This window comes from Xyrauchen texanus, chromosome 39, assembly GCF_025860055.1.
Source record: "Xyrauchen texanus isolate HMW12.3.18 chromosome 39, RBS_HiC_50CHRs, whole genome shotgun sequence".
In the NCBI taxonomy this organism is placed as follows: domain Eukaryota; kingdom Metazoa; phylum Chordata; class Actinopteri; order Cypriniformes; family Catostomidae; genus Xyrauchen; species Xyrauchen texanus.
In genome coordinates this window covers 28,088,599-28,103,266 of record NC_068314.1, presented here as the reverse complement: position 1 = coordinate 28,103,266, position 14,668 = coordinate 28,088,599, and the positions used below count along the sequence as shown (strand labels likewise).

Sequence of the window (14,668 nt, the reverse complement as noted above, 5' to 3'; positions counted from 1 at the left end):
AGGTTCCAGGTCACTAAAGGTATGGCTGATTTAAGGGTTATAGGAATATTCCGGGTTCAATACATGCTAAGCTCATTCGACAGCATATGTGGCATAATATTGCTTACCGCAAAAAATTATTTTGACTCGTCCCTCTTTTAAAAAAAGCAAAAATCGAGGGTTCAGTGATGCACTTACAATAGAAGTGAATGGGGACCATTTTGGAGGGTTTAAAACAGAAATGTAAAGCTTATCATTTTTTTATTATATTACTATATAATACTTATATTCATTCTTCTGTTAAAACTCATGTATCACTTGAGCTGTAAAGTAAAATAATCGTTTTTACGGTCATTTTAGGGTATTCGATTTTATGGCGTTACGCCATCATTGCAGCAAAGATGTACAATTGGATATAACTTTATTCTGGAAAGGGTAGTAAGTGATTTTATCACACTAAAATCTTGGTAGCATGCGTAATGTTTACGTCTTTTAACTATACTTTTTAAGCAGTATGTATTTTAACGTCGTGATTGGCCCTGCACACCATTCCATTGTAAGTGCCTCACTGTAGCCTAGATTTTTGCTTTTGTTTTTTTATATATATATAAAGAAAAGGAAGGAAAAGTAAAACTAACTTTTTGTGGTAATCAACATCATACCACAAATGCTGTCGATTGAGCTTGTATTGAACCCAAAATATTCCTTTAAATCAGCACCATTTCTAGTGATTTACTAGAGCTTACTTACCCCAACTTACAAAGAGCTTATACACTTTCCAAACTTGTCATTTTACAAGGCTTTTTTCAATAGAAAATGAAATATTATCTTTCCTGAAAGTGAACGTTTGCCAAAGGCCAGGCTGCAGCACTTTTAGAACACTTCCCTTTATATCTCTGCCTTCCCCCTTCAATTTTTAACCACTCTGTGGTCCTCTTGAAAGACCCTCCAGACCACAACATGATCTTAACTTCTACTCCAGCCTGCTGGTGTGCATGCAGGCTTGTCTGATGTTTCCAAGCTGACTGAACACTTTCCAGCTCGCGTATCACTGCCAGAAAGGGGAAGCGAGTGAGAGAGAGAGAGAGCATGTTGAGGTATGGTGTTGCCATCAAGCCTCCATTATGGCTCCCATGCCAGACGTCTGTAGCCCTCATTGAATGGCCTCTTTGTTTGCTTTATGGCCGATAGATCTTTCCTCCACAATAAAAGTCAACTTGGGTGCCAGAATGGGTCTCTAGAGACTTGCTGCTCTCCTAATTCTCTCTGGCTGGTGTTACGGCCAAGCACATGAAGTATACATATGTATACACACTTACAAATATACTATACATCAAGAGGCGTTACTCGGATGCCCCAGAATGTTGAGTGGGACCCCTGTGCAGATGTAACGGTCTAGGAAGTACAGCTCCCAGAAATTTGAGTTGGAGTCTTTCCATGTGGATGTTTATGTGACTTAACTGCTTTTGCCCCAACCCCATTTTTCTGATGCCACACTCAGTTATGGAGATATACTAGATATCAGTTGTTGTCATAAAGGTAGTTAATATGTTTTTAGACTAAACTTTGCCTTTTAAGAATTTAAGAAATATTATTTTACTTGTATTTGAATAATTTTTCCAAATTATGTCATCCCTAAATGTCCAAAAGGGAGGTTTTGACAGATTTTGCAAACTTTTGGGGACCAATTTATTTCCAAACTATAGCCAAGTAAACAAAAACATGGGTAAGAATTTATTTTATTTATGGTCACATCAAGAGTTCTCAGTAACCGAACAGAGTAAGCATCCTTTTGAGGAAGAAGGTGATGAATTAAAACTGTCCCGGTGCAGTTCAACAGACACATGTACAAACACATACCAATGAGAGAAAGCTGACTTGGGTTCGTGATAAATGTAAATGTCGTGAGGAATTTTAGGTCGATACTCAATCTGTTTTTCACATTAGTCCTGCAGGAGCCGGTCTCTCCATGAGAATACTCAAATGATCAGAGCTCATTTTAAGTACAACTATTTAGTTTTTGACATAAGGTGTACTTCAAACCATGAATCAATTCTTTATTATTATTTTTTTAGATCTCAATTACTATTTTTCTCAATTTCAATATATTTTATTGATATGATTTTTGTGTGAACAAGGAGTGACAGAAAGATTAAATATTTTAATCAAATATAAATAAAAAATAATTATATATAATATAAAAAATGCCAGTTGTCTTAATTAAATGCCAACAATAAAATAAAATATTATTGGACATTAATAGGCATTAAACTCTCACCAATAATAGGCATAAATAAATAAATATGGTGCCAGTTGTTTTAATAAAAATTATAACAATATAAATATAAAACCGACTATAAATGGTCATTAATAGATATTAAAAACTCTCTATTAATAGACATACAATTATAAAATAATGTGACAATAGTTTTAATAAAATAGACAACAAAATATATAATAAAGTAGACTATTAATGGATGTTAATAGACATTAAACGATCTTTATTTATAGCCACACTCTCTCCAATGTTTATGACTCTCTCTCTTTTACTAGCCTGTCCCAGTATAGTGACGACAACATGATGGACCCCTACAACCTGGCAATCTGCTTTGGCCCCACTCTCATGTCTGTACCTGAGGGCCATGACCAAGTCTCCTGCCAGGCACATGTAAACGAGCTAATCAAAACCATCATCATTCAACATGATAGCATCTTCCCCGGGCCCAGTGAGCTGGAGGGACCCATTTATGAACGTGGAGGAGCCACTGAAGAATACTGGTGAGAGTCAGTTTTTAGTGCATCGAGTACGAAACCGGTTACACATGATGGATAAAGCATCAGAAAGATAAGGAGATAATATAAAGACCATCAGACCCCCACAGAAAGCTGATCTCTTTTTAAAACCGACATCCTACACATACAGTATCATGCTCATTAAAACAGTTAGTTCGGTGGTTGATGACCAGATACGTTGGTGACCCCCAGCGTTTGTCAGCACACTCCCAAGAGATGTCACAAAGAAAGAAACCAGAATCTTGGCTCCCAGCCAAACACATAAAACACTTTTATGCATAGTCTCTTTTCTTTCATTTAAAAACAAGTTTATCCTCTCAGCTCAAGGCCAAGTGCTAATGGAATGCCTCCCTACAGTTTTTTAATAACTGTTTTGTAGTTGATGGAGGAAATGGCTTCAGATTGCGGTGACACTGTGAAAAGAAAGCTACGAGTCTAGATCAGGTTTGTGAGATACAGGCAAAAAGGCGTGGACTGTTTTATGTGGTTTCCTTGTTTGGGATTGTTTGGATTGCATTGGTGGTGTAATTAAGACTTTGAGTCAGTGAGATGATGATGTGTTTTTACCACAGGGTTTAGTTGGAGTCTCAACTTCCTGAGGCTTTAAGCAATGTGACGTTGAGACACGTTAACATGTTACAAACTCCTGCCATGATATAAATGTTGTTCATTCTATGCACCATTGTAAATGTTTTGTCTGATAACCTAATAATGCTTCATGCTCAGCCAGTCAGTTATTTTAGTGACATTATTTGTATTATATTAAGGGGATAGTTCAGCCAAAAAGGAAAATTCTCTCATTATATACTCACCCTTATGCTTTCAGCAGAAAGCAATTGAAGGTTTTTATAAGAATATCTCAGATCTGTAGATCCATACAGTTAATGGTGAACAAAACTTTGATGCTCCAAAAAGCATGTAAATGCAGCATAAAAGTAATCCATATGACTCCGGTGGTTAAATCCATATCTTCAGAAGCGATATGATAAATGTGGATGAGAAACAGATCAATGTTCAAGTCTTTTTTTTTTTTACTATAAATCTCAACCTTTGACCAGCCTGACTATTAGGTGGCAATATGCATGAAGAATGTGATTTTATATATATATATTAGTAAAAAAAAATACTTTTCGTTTCTCACCAACACCTATTATATCATTTCTGAATGCTGGAGTACTTTTATGCTGCTCTCATGTGCTTTTCAAATTTGTCCACCATTCACTTGGATTGTATGGACCTACAGAGCTGAGATATTCTTAAAAAAATCTTTGTTTGTGTTCTGCAGAATTAAGAAAGTCATTAATATCTGGGATGGCATGAGGGTGAGTTAATGATGAGAGAATGTTTATTTTGGGCTGAACTATTCCTTTAAGCTCACATGCATACACACACATATCAATCCACACATTGCAGTTTGTTGTATCACTGCATTGACAGAGTGCCCATGCATGTGCCATGCCAGACAGAGATTAGCACATCATATAGACATATACTAAAGTTCCCTTCTGTCTCAAGCTGCTTTCTAATGAAACTAAGCTTTTCATTAGCCCTGGCTTAATGCATACCAACTGTGTATGTAATGGACCAGGATGGCCTTAGTGAGGAATTTCCAGCTGGGCAGAGAATCCTGCACATTCACACTATTGAGCTGTAATTTCCTGCATAGCATGTTACGGGAGAAGAGTCTTTACTGGTTTAGTGAGGACTGTAAATTACGCAGTGTTTTTGCTTGAGTACTCAATAGGAGATTAGGTTGTACAATTTGGTTTTATATTAAATGAATACCAGGGTATTAGAGGGTTTCTCGGCTTGTGAATTGAATAACAGAGCTGTTATCGACACTGAGGCTTGCATGACTTTGGTAAAGGGCCATTTTCCTGTGCATTAGTACAGTGGATTTGGCCACATTAGATTCCCCGGTGGAGTTGTGTGAGCAAGTTCAGGATGGTGTCAGAGAGGGTCACAGGAAGGTCCAGCTTTGATCCTCCTATCTGTGTTCTGCTTCCTGTTTTGCTTCAAAGAATCATGAACACACTGTTACATGCCTAAAGGGAGAGAGTGAGACTTGAGAGAATGGCTTAAAGGAATAGTTCACCCAAAAATTATAATTCTCTCATCATATGCCATCTCAAGCTGGTATGACTCGCTTTCTTCTGCAGAACACAAAGAAGATCTTTCAAATAAGTTATGATGTGTTCATATCCATACAATGCAAGTCAATGGGGTCCAAAACCTTCAAGCTCCAAAAAGGATATAAAGGCAGCATAAAGGTAATCCATTCGACTTAAGTGGTTTAATCCATGTCTTCTGAGGAGTGAATATTGATCTATGCATGCGTCAGGCGCAAGGATGTATATTCAAGCTTCAAATCATGATCTCACCAAGAAAACTGTAGATGTCAAGATTTAAATTGGAAAAGGAGTTATATTCTGGTCTGTGTGGCACCCCAAACCAATCGTATCACTTCAGAAGACATGGATTAAACCACTCGAGTCATATGGATCACCTTTATGCCGCCTTTATGTCCTTTTTGGAGCTTGAAAATGTTGGACCCCATTGACTTGCATTGTACGGATATAAACGCATCATGTCTCCATCAAAATATCTTAATTTGAGGACCACAGAACAAAGAAAGCTGTATGAGTTTGAGAGGGCATAAGAGCGAGTACATTATGGGAGAATTGTCATTTTTGGGTGAACTATTCCTTTAAACAGTATATTTTACCTTTACCTTTTCCCCAGAGGTTAAAAGAATATTTGCATCACAGTAAGTCACTTAGTAGAAAATCTTGTTTAAAGCCACATGCAAATAAGTACAAAAAAATACAATTTTATCCAACAGGAGCCAACAATATTAGCAATGCCAAAAAATAAATAAATGAAGAGTAAACCAAAGTGCAAAAGTTGATTGAAATGGTAATAGAAATGTACTTTTAATTGTGGTTATATGTAAGTTAGGTACTCTTTTGAAAATATGGATTAAATGTAGATATAGATTTGTGTGTTTATGTGATGAACAGAGTTCTTAAATTCTGTTTGTTGACATTTCTTGTTCATGGCAATCTGTCTTGAAGGTTTCTACTAGTAATAGGAAATAAAACACGCTCCTATTAAACCTCAGATCAATTGCTTCACACAAAATGAATGACTCAAAACATGCACGCTGAGGACATCTGCTGGAAGTTTAAAACTATGTTTGAAATCGCTTATTTTAAAACTGACTCATGATCAGTTTACCCGTAGCCATACATTTGGCACTAGTTCTTTTTGAGATCACCCCCCACACACACAAGTGTTGATCAACATGAGTTTGAAGCATTTTGAAACCGTATGATACAACAGACCTTTATTATCAGAAAGCATGTGGTTTGGCCAGTTTGATGTGTATTCCCAAGTATTGGTTTGAAACAAACAATTTATATGAAATTCAAGGTTTCAAGGCTTTGCAAAGTGCTGTTTCGAGGCCACACATCACTAGTTTCCACTAATCTACATAATATGTCTTGCTTTTAATCCTGCAGTGATAGTCAACGCATTGAGCCCCCCCTAGTGGATGAGCCTGCACCTGACGCCACCTCTGAAATTCATAACAGTGAGGATGGTGAGTCAAGATTGACCAATCAAAAGATCATATGTGATCTTCGCATGTGCACACGAATCTGAGCATACTGTTTCCGCAATACCGCATGGCACCCAAAGACTTGTATTATTCTGAAGGACACACTGAGGTTTACATGCCAAGCCTAACACAATCTGCAGACTTACTCATTTCCACCTTATCAAGGAAAGTCTCATGCCATTGTGTGTTCCCTGTCTCATGCCATTGTGTATTCCCTTTTGCAGCTACAGTCCTGTTTCAACAAATGTGCTCTAACCTGCCTGGCTTTCCACGCAATAACCCTTCCTCTTTCCATTTTGGTCCTTTCCTCTCGGTCTTTCCCTGTCTTCTCTTGTCTCTGAATAGTAAAGTCAGGGTCCTTGAACGTTTCAGAGTCGGACCCCATCGAGGCCATCGCACGTTTTGACTTCTCTGGACGTACCAATCGTGAGCTTTCCTTTAAGAAGGGGGCATCTCTGCTGCTGTACCACCGTGCCTCTGAGGACTGGTGGGAGGGTCGCCACAACGGCACAGATGGACTAGTGCCGCACCAGTACATTGTAGTGCAGGACATGTAAGCTGTCCGGTTTATTGACTTTAAACAGTCATATCTTTCAAAACATTATTAAAGGGATAGTTCACCCAAACATTAATATTCTGTCATCATTTGTGCACCCTCATGTTGTTCCAAACTTGTATGACTGTTCGGTGGAATACAAAAGGAGAGCCTCAGTCACCATTCACTTTCATTGTATGGAGAAAAAAAAAGCCTAACGTCACTTATTGTATTCCATGGAATAAAGTCACTTGGGTTTGGAACACAACTTAAGAGTGAGTAAATGAAGACAGAGATTTCATTTTGGTGTGAGCTACTAACGGCTCTTCTGAAGTCTCATTCTTGTCTTGGTAGTAATTAAACAGGCTTACATAAGGGAAATGTTTATTTATAATTATCTACCAATGACCGTTTTTGGCTTTAATGTGTTTGTTATTAGAATTTTTGCATTACTTATGAGACTGCACATAGTGTAAATTTGTTATTATTTCTAGAGGTATCTGTGTGTTATAGCTGTTTGTATTTACTAAGTATTTTCTATGGTAGGCCGGATGGATATACAGGAAGAGGAAGTCCCAAAGCTGACCTAGAGGCATCCCATGAAGCTATAGAAGGGAAGATGTCCGCAAGAGCCAGTGCCAGCTCGCCCATTGGAGGCCATGTGGCTGATATCTACCTGGCCAACCTGAACAAGTAAGCCAATTCCCCTTGCACCCTTTTACAAAAATCCCCCTGTTATCGTCCTCTTTCCATATTTCCATACACCTTATACTGTATGTCTACTTGCATTATTTCACTGCTATGTTAAATGTCATTGTTTACCCAGTTTACCCAGAAATGAAAATTATGTCATCATTTACTCACCACCATGCCATACCAAATGTGACTTTCTTTCATCTGCAGACCACAAATTAAGATTTTAGTAGAATATTTCAGTTCTGTTGGTCCTTACTATACAAGTGAATGGTGGCCAGTCAAAAATTATTGAAGGCAGCATAAAAGTAATCCATAAGACTTGAGATGTTAAATCCATGTCATCTGAAGCGCTATGAAATGTGTGGGTGAGAAACAGATGAATATTTAAGTCCCTTTTATATTTAGCTCTGTAGATCCTCACAAAGCAAGTTAATAGTGGCCGGAACTTTAAAGATCCAGAAAGCATATGAAGGTAGCATGAAAGTAATCCATAAAACTCAAGTTGGTAAATGCATGTCTTCTGAAGCATTATAATAGGTATTGGTGAGAAACAGATCAGTGTTAAGTCCCTTTTTTTACTATAAATCTCCACTTTCACTTTCACATTCTTCCTTTGTTTTTCACATTCATTTTCACATTGTTTGTGCATATCGTCGCCTACTGGCCAGGGAGTATAATTTATTGTAAATCAGGACTTGAACTTAAACTTACCTTTGAACAGTAGGTGGTGATATGGTCTAGGAATGTGAAATGATTTTGAAAGTGGAGATTTATAGTAAAACTAGACTTAATTATTGATCTGTTTCTTAGCCACACCTATTATATTGTTTCTGAAGACATTGATTTAACCACTGGAGTCTTATGGATTACTTTAATGCTGGATTTATGTGCTTTTTGGAGCTTAAAGTTCTAGCCATCATCCGCTTGCATTGAAAGGACAGAGCTGAGATATTTTTCCAAAAATCTTAAATTGTGTTAAGCAGAAGAGAGAAAGTCATACACATCTGGGATGGCATGAGGGTGGGTAAATTATGAGAGAATTTTCATTTCTGTGTGAACTAACCCTTTAAAAAAATATTTTTAAAATGGGTAAAATGTCTCTTGAATTAAATAATTGCATCTTTCTTCAAATCATTCTTCATAAACTATCGATTTCAGATTCAGGAAACATCCAGAAGCGACCAGTATTCGTAGAACATTCCGGCCAGTGGAGGGGATGGGAGAGGGCTCTTCCGGTGCAGCAGGGGGTTTAAAGACCACCTCCATGCCTGCAGTAGGACTGCAAAAAGAGGGGACAGACAAGCGTCCTGTCAGCGCTCACAGCGTCCTGAACTCCATCACCCGTCACTCTTCTTTGAAGACTAAGGTCGAAGGACCCCAGCTCCGTAAGAGCACACCTGCAGGACGATCCAAGAGTTTCAGCAACCACAGACCCCTGGATCCAGAGGTCATCGCTCAGGTGGAGCACAGCTCACAGGTACAAGAAGCCTAGCATCTGGAAACTTAAACGCTAATATGTTTTCTGTTGAAAAAGCATTGACTTTGCTATGTTTACGTCTCTCATCCACACTGGAATGTAATTTGTCTCCACCTGAAAAGGGAGACTTTAAAAAAATCTCTCCATAATAACTTAATACTTTGTTAAAAGTAACATTAGTAACGTTTTCAAACAAACATGCACTACTGCGAACATTCCTGCCATGTGCTATTGTTCAGCCAAACAGATTCACATGAAACTTCTCTCAAAATGTATTCACCCTCATGCCATCCTAGATGTGTATGACTTTCTGTCTTCTGCAGAACACAAACAAATATGTTTAGAAGAATATCTCAGCTCTGTAGTTCCATTAAATGCAAGTGAATGGTGGCCAAAACTTTAAAGCTCCAAAAAGTAATCTATACAAATCCAGTGGTTTAATCAATGTCTTTCTGAATTGGTTTTGTGTGAGAACAGACCAAAATATAACTTGAATATCTTTTTCAGTGTAAATCTTGACATCAGCAGTTTTTGGCGATTTCAAGCTGTAATCATGTGTAATCGAGCTTGAACTCATGATCGTGCCTGGAGACTGCAATGGCAAGATGTACAGTGAAAAGAAGTTATATTTTTCTCCGTTCTCACCCAAAACCAATTAGATTGAATCATAAGATATAGATTAAACCACTGGAGACTTTTATGCTGCCTTAATGTGCTTTATGGAGCTTCAAAGTTTTGGTCAACATTCACTTGTATTGTATGGACCTACAGAGCTGAGATATGCTTCTAAACAACTTTATATTAGTACTAGTATATCTTTGTACTATTCTAGAATTATAGCATGACGAGGTGAGGAAATGATAAGAGATGTTATGTTGTAATTACAAGATTCAAAATTGGTGTTAGAGGGAAACATTTTCCTAAAAACTAGGTATAATGTTATAGGTATAGAAGTTTTTCTTATGCCTCAAAGATTGACGAACACTACGATTTCCCTGTCAAACTCTGTGAACTTCTCTGACTACTTTACATCTGTTTTAGACACATGGTAACAGTTTATTTAACCATTTTTTTATTTAAGCTAATGTTATTATTTCCGCTTGTGGGATGTTTTTAGTGTAGTTGATATGGACGCAACCTTGCACTGAATTAAAATGACACACAGGTAATTAGAGAATGTCCATCTCCCTCTCACAGTTTGTTAACATGCTCATGTGGAAAAAGTGCTGATGTCTCTGGTAGAGCCTCTTGTGTTTTAGAGGGTCCTATTTGTCTTTCTTTGAGCTGTAATTTCACGGCTGGGTAGAGGACCCAGATCGATCCAATCTGTGGTTGTAATTGAGTTGGAGTGCTTGTAGTCCATGGATCCTGAGTGTGGCGAAATCTCACAGCTCAAAGCAAACTGTGCTCCATTGTACTGGCTGTACAAGATCGATATTGGAGGAGACTGACCATAGCTGTAATGTTACCGGTTAAATGCCATGGATGTTTATTTTATGAAATAATTTGGAAAAAGGAGTGAGGTCCTGGAAGATGGTACTATTCTATAGAGTGGAGCTGCATTGGCTGAGGATAAAATTGGATTTGGCAAGTAAATAAGTGAGTAAAGAGTTACAGGACAGTTTTATAGACTGTTGAGTCTTTTGTCTTGCTAAGACTGATTTGTTATAGCTAACATTTTATGCAAATCAAATAATATTTTCACACTTTTGTGAAAAGTTCATAAGTTGGCAAAATTACAAATTTATAACCCCCAATATGCCAAGATCTTTCATTTTCTTCAAAAATCAATTTTTGCTCTCCATTGACACCATCCAAAATACCCTAACTTAAAAAATAAAAAAAACTGTGTTGCAATTTTTTAAAGAAATTATAGAAATAATTTTCATACCATAAATATTGAAATGGTTTGTTTATTTCACTCTTTGTTTAGAGTATCGTATTTTGAAACATGTAATAATGAGTATCATATTTTGAAAAATATTTCTATCTTTCTCTTTGTCTTTCACTCTTTTAGGACATTGAGGCAACGATGAACACCGCTCTAAGTGAGCTGCGAGAGCTGGAGAGGCAGAGTAGCGTCAAACACACTCCTGACATTGTGCTTGACACTCTAGAGCAGCTAAAAAGCGGTGGGGCGTCTGAGCCCTCCAGCCCCCTCCACTCCCGCCTGCTCCGCGAGGCCGACTCCTCCCAGCATCCTCTGCAGCGCAGCGTCAGCTCAGCCAGCGACATGCCCTCCACCTTCCGGCCCATCAAGAGCACCGGACCCAAGTCCCCTTTGTCATCCATGTCAGTCACAGGTCTCTCTGCTTCCGGCTCCACCTTCAGAGATAGCAAGCCCCCAGCAACCAAGCCCAAGCCTGTTGTTTTCCCAAAGAGTGGTTCTGCTGGGGGCAGTCCAGCGATGGGATCCCCGACCACCACCATACCCCCAACACCTCCACCCCCTCCACCACCCAACGACAAGTCCTGTCCAGTCTGAGGGTTACCAACCTCTGTTTCTTAGTAATTCTGAGAACATCCTCAGAACTGATATTGACTTTTTAGGATCTTAATGGACAACTGCAGACTGCTTGGAATGCTTGCGTGAATTTGTGTGTGAGGAACTGATGAAATACATAAGTTGAAATATTAGAGCAATTTTACAGTGCTGTTTTAGTTTGGACATAACGGTCCATATTTTCTAATCCCAATTTTACAACTCCCTGGAGTTGTTTTTTTCCTCTGTGTTGACTGATTTTGTTTATGAGCAAGGGCTGAAACCTTGAGGACAAAAGAACAGTGGATATCTTTACTCTCCCCCTCAGACTTAAAGTGGAGCTGGTTTTGGTGACACCACAGAAGAAGCAGCAAACTTGAAGCAGGTTACTAGTAGTAAATTAGTTCCGTCAACTGACCTTTCGCTAAACTCCGCCCCCCTTGGTTACTGTTGCTCACTCTGATAAGATTTGCAGAACCCCCCATAGGAGTGAACGGGAGATTGCCGTGAAAGGCCCTGTTTTGGGTTAAAAATTCTCAGAAATGGAATTGACAATATTCTTCCATGCACTGGAATGAAGAATTATATTGTTAAGCATATTAATACGACATCCGTGCACAACTCACCACGTGCCCCACTGAGAGCGAGAACCACATTATAGTGACTGTGAGGAGGTTACCCCATGTGACTACCCTCCCTAGCAACCAGGCAGATTGGTTGCTTAGGAGACCTGGCTGGAGTCACTCAGCACACCCTGTATTCGAACTCACGACTCCAGGAGTGGTAGTTACAACCGCTCAAATATTTAAGAATATTATAACCGATTCAAGGTCAATCATTAAATCAGGGCTCGTAATTAAGCATTGTCATGTGCTTGTCCTCCAGTAACTTTGTAACTTTTTTAAGTGACATGCTCAAGTAAAATGTCAAAGTTTATGACTGATGTCCAACCTAATAGTGTACCTAAGCAATCAACTAAATTCTCTGCGACAGAAATGTAAACTGCACTGGATAGGGGAGGAGGCTATTGTCATATGGTAATTTTATGTTACGTATGGTTGTCAAATAAAGGAAAGCCTCCATCGCCTTCATTAACAGCAGAGGCGCTCACACTGCTATGGAATAAGATATTATTTGTCATCATGTTATTGCAGCAAAGTCTACCATGTACAATAAAAGCTATACATTATCACAAAAACAAAATTACAGTAGTCAATAGTGAAATTTGATGATTCTCAATGCCAGCTTTAATACCACATCAAATAATAACACTAACTAATATGTTAATTATGGAAGAATGATTTCAAGTTCTTAAGTAATTATTCAAGACTAGTAAACAGTCAGTAACAAAATAATATAAATATAAATAACAGCAATGAATAGAAATAGATTCAAAATTAAGAAAATTCAGTGCTTTTTTTCTTGTTATGGTTGTTTGATTATTATAATGACACACTAGACAGCAGCAGGTCTATTAGCTTACATTTAAACTTACAAGTCCAACATTTTAAAACAAATCTGCTTTTTCTCCACTGTTTACGTTCTCTCACTTTAGACATCGCTCTCTGTGTTTACATGAATACCTCTCCAAGACGGTAATTTTGGCAGAATTTTGAAATGCATTTGACCATTCAGGTGCGCGTGAGCATTTTCGGAACACGCAGTTGTTCAGCACACACACATGCCGCCTGTCAATCAAACAGAGCACAGCTGTTACTAGATCACTAGCGAATTATAAAAGCTCTGGATTTATTTCAACAGCAGAATAAAAAAGTTTAAGAACAAGGGATTCCCCATAGCCAAAACATGACATTTCAAGTTATGTTTAATACATTTTTCCAGAAATGACAGCATAAGGGTTGTGACCGTCCGCCGTTGGCCTTTATCCCTCTCGGAGGCTTGATTAGCCTGATAAGGGACCGTGTGAGAAAAAAACAAAACCCGGCCCTGCCCTTCACATTGGTTTACAATGTAGCGACTTTGCAAATGTTCAAATCTTTGTCTGTCTTCTCTATCCATCCATAACTCTCTTATTCACTAATTAGTAGTTACAGTTTATTTGTCACTGTATTGCTCTATAGTCTATATCTGCACTGAGAATCTGGTTTGAAAGCAAGTTCTATGTACTACAGTAGATACCATGTAACATCAGTTTGCAGAAAACTTCTCTGTTTGCGATTCTTGCCTTCGATAGGCAAAGCATGACATTATTATATCAGCTAACAAGTACTGACAAACCTGTAAACCAGTCTCACAGGGTATTTGCATGGTGAATGCACTCATGCTTCCCTGGCAAACTGATTTATTTCCTTCATCTTTGTTAGTACTATTAAGTTAGTGGTCACTTAACAGTGCAAAAAGGGGGTATTGTTTTAAATACATTTAATTATCATGATTATAACTGGAAAAAATATCTAAAAGAAGGAATGTCCTGTTAAGGACAACATTATTTCCTCACCAATTGCTTTTAAAAAATAAACATAAATCAAAGGAAAAAATATTTTATTACATTTTCCTTGGGTCATTATTCACAACTGGGTCTGCATGGTAACTACTGTATGTATTAGTATGTGTGTTGTACGTATTTATATTATGAATCTTAGAAGCCTATAACAGCAGCTTTTAGAGAATTCCAGGTTTACAATGCAAAAAAAGGTAAAGACTTTACCCACCTCATAGGATACAAATAGACTAAAGTGAGACACTTGCAAAAAAACAAAAAAAAATGCTATTTTACTTTTTCAATATCTCCCTATCGAATGGCTTTATATGATCTGAAATATATCATGCTCCTGGTAGAAAGGGGAGAAACGTGTGCAACAGAGAATCTCGGGGCAAGAATGTACAACTTTTACAATTCTTTGCTCAGTTTGCTGTTGCAAAATCTCATTTTCAGCTTTCTGAAGCTACTATGTTGTTTATTTGACAATCTAAGTCCTTCATTTGTTGCTTGTCCAAAATCTATCCAAGAACTAAATTACTCTTCACACGGTTTCCCTGCTTACGCCTTGAAAAGATCGGACAAGCCTGTTTTTTCCAAAGTGAGGCCTTATTATTAAGATAAGATCTGAGAGAATGAGCCAGTGA

General features: G+C 38.0%; 1 protein-coding gene across 3 annotated transcripts in view; it reads left to right on the top strand.

Annotated features, from left to right (window-relative positions):
- Positions 1-12,058, top strand: part of LOC127632581 (SLIT-ROBO Rho GTPase-activating protein 2-like) — a 153,424-nt gene extending 141,366 nt beyond the window's left edge. For 2 of the 3 annotated variants that reach the window (XM_052111241.1, XM_052111239.1), the window contains exons 18-23: positions 2,533-2,757; positions 6,294-6,373; positions 6,737-6,944; positions 7,473-7,619; positions 8,781-9,099; positions 11,117-12,058. In XM_052111241.1, the coding sequence (XP_051967201.1) occupies positions 2,533-2,757; positions 6,294-6,373; positions 6,737-6,944; positions 7,473-7,619; positions 8,781-9,099; positions 11,117-11,584 (1,447 nt within the window). In that variant the 3' untranslated portion in view covers positions 11,585-12,058. The remainder of the gene's footprint in view (positions 1-2,532; positions 2,758-6,293; positions 6,374-6,736; positions 6,945-7,472; positions 7,620-8,780; positions 9,100-11,116) is intronic. The other variant, XM_052111242.1, reaches the window with a different exon arrangement.
- Positions 12,059-14,668: the final 2,610 nt, after the last annotated feature.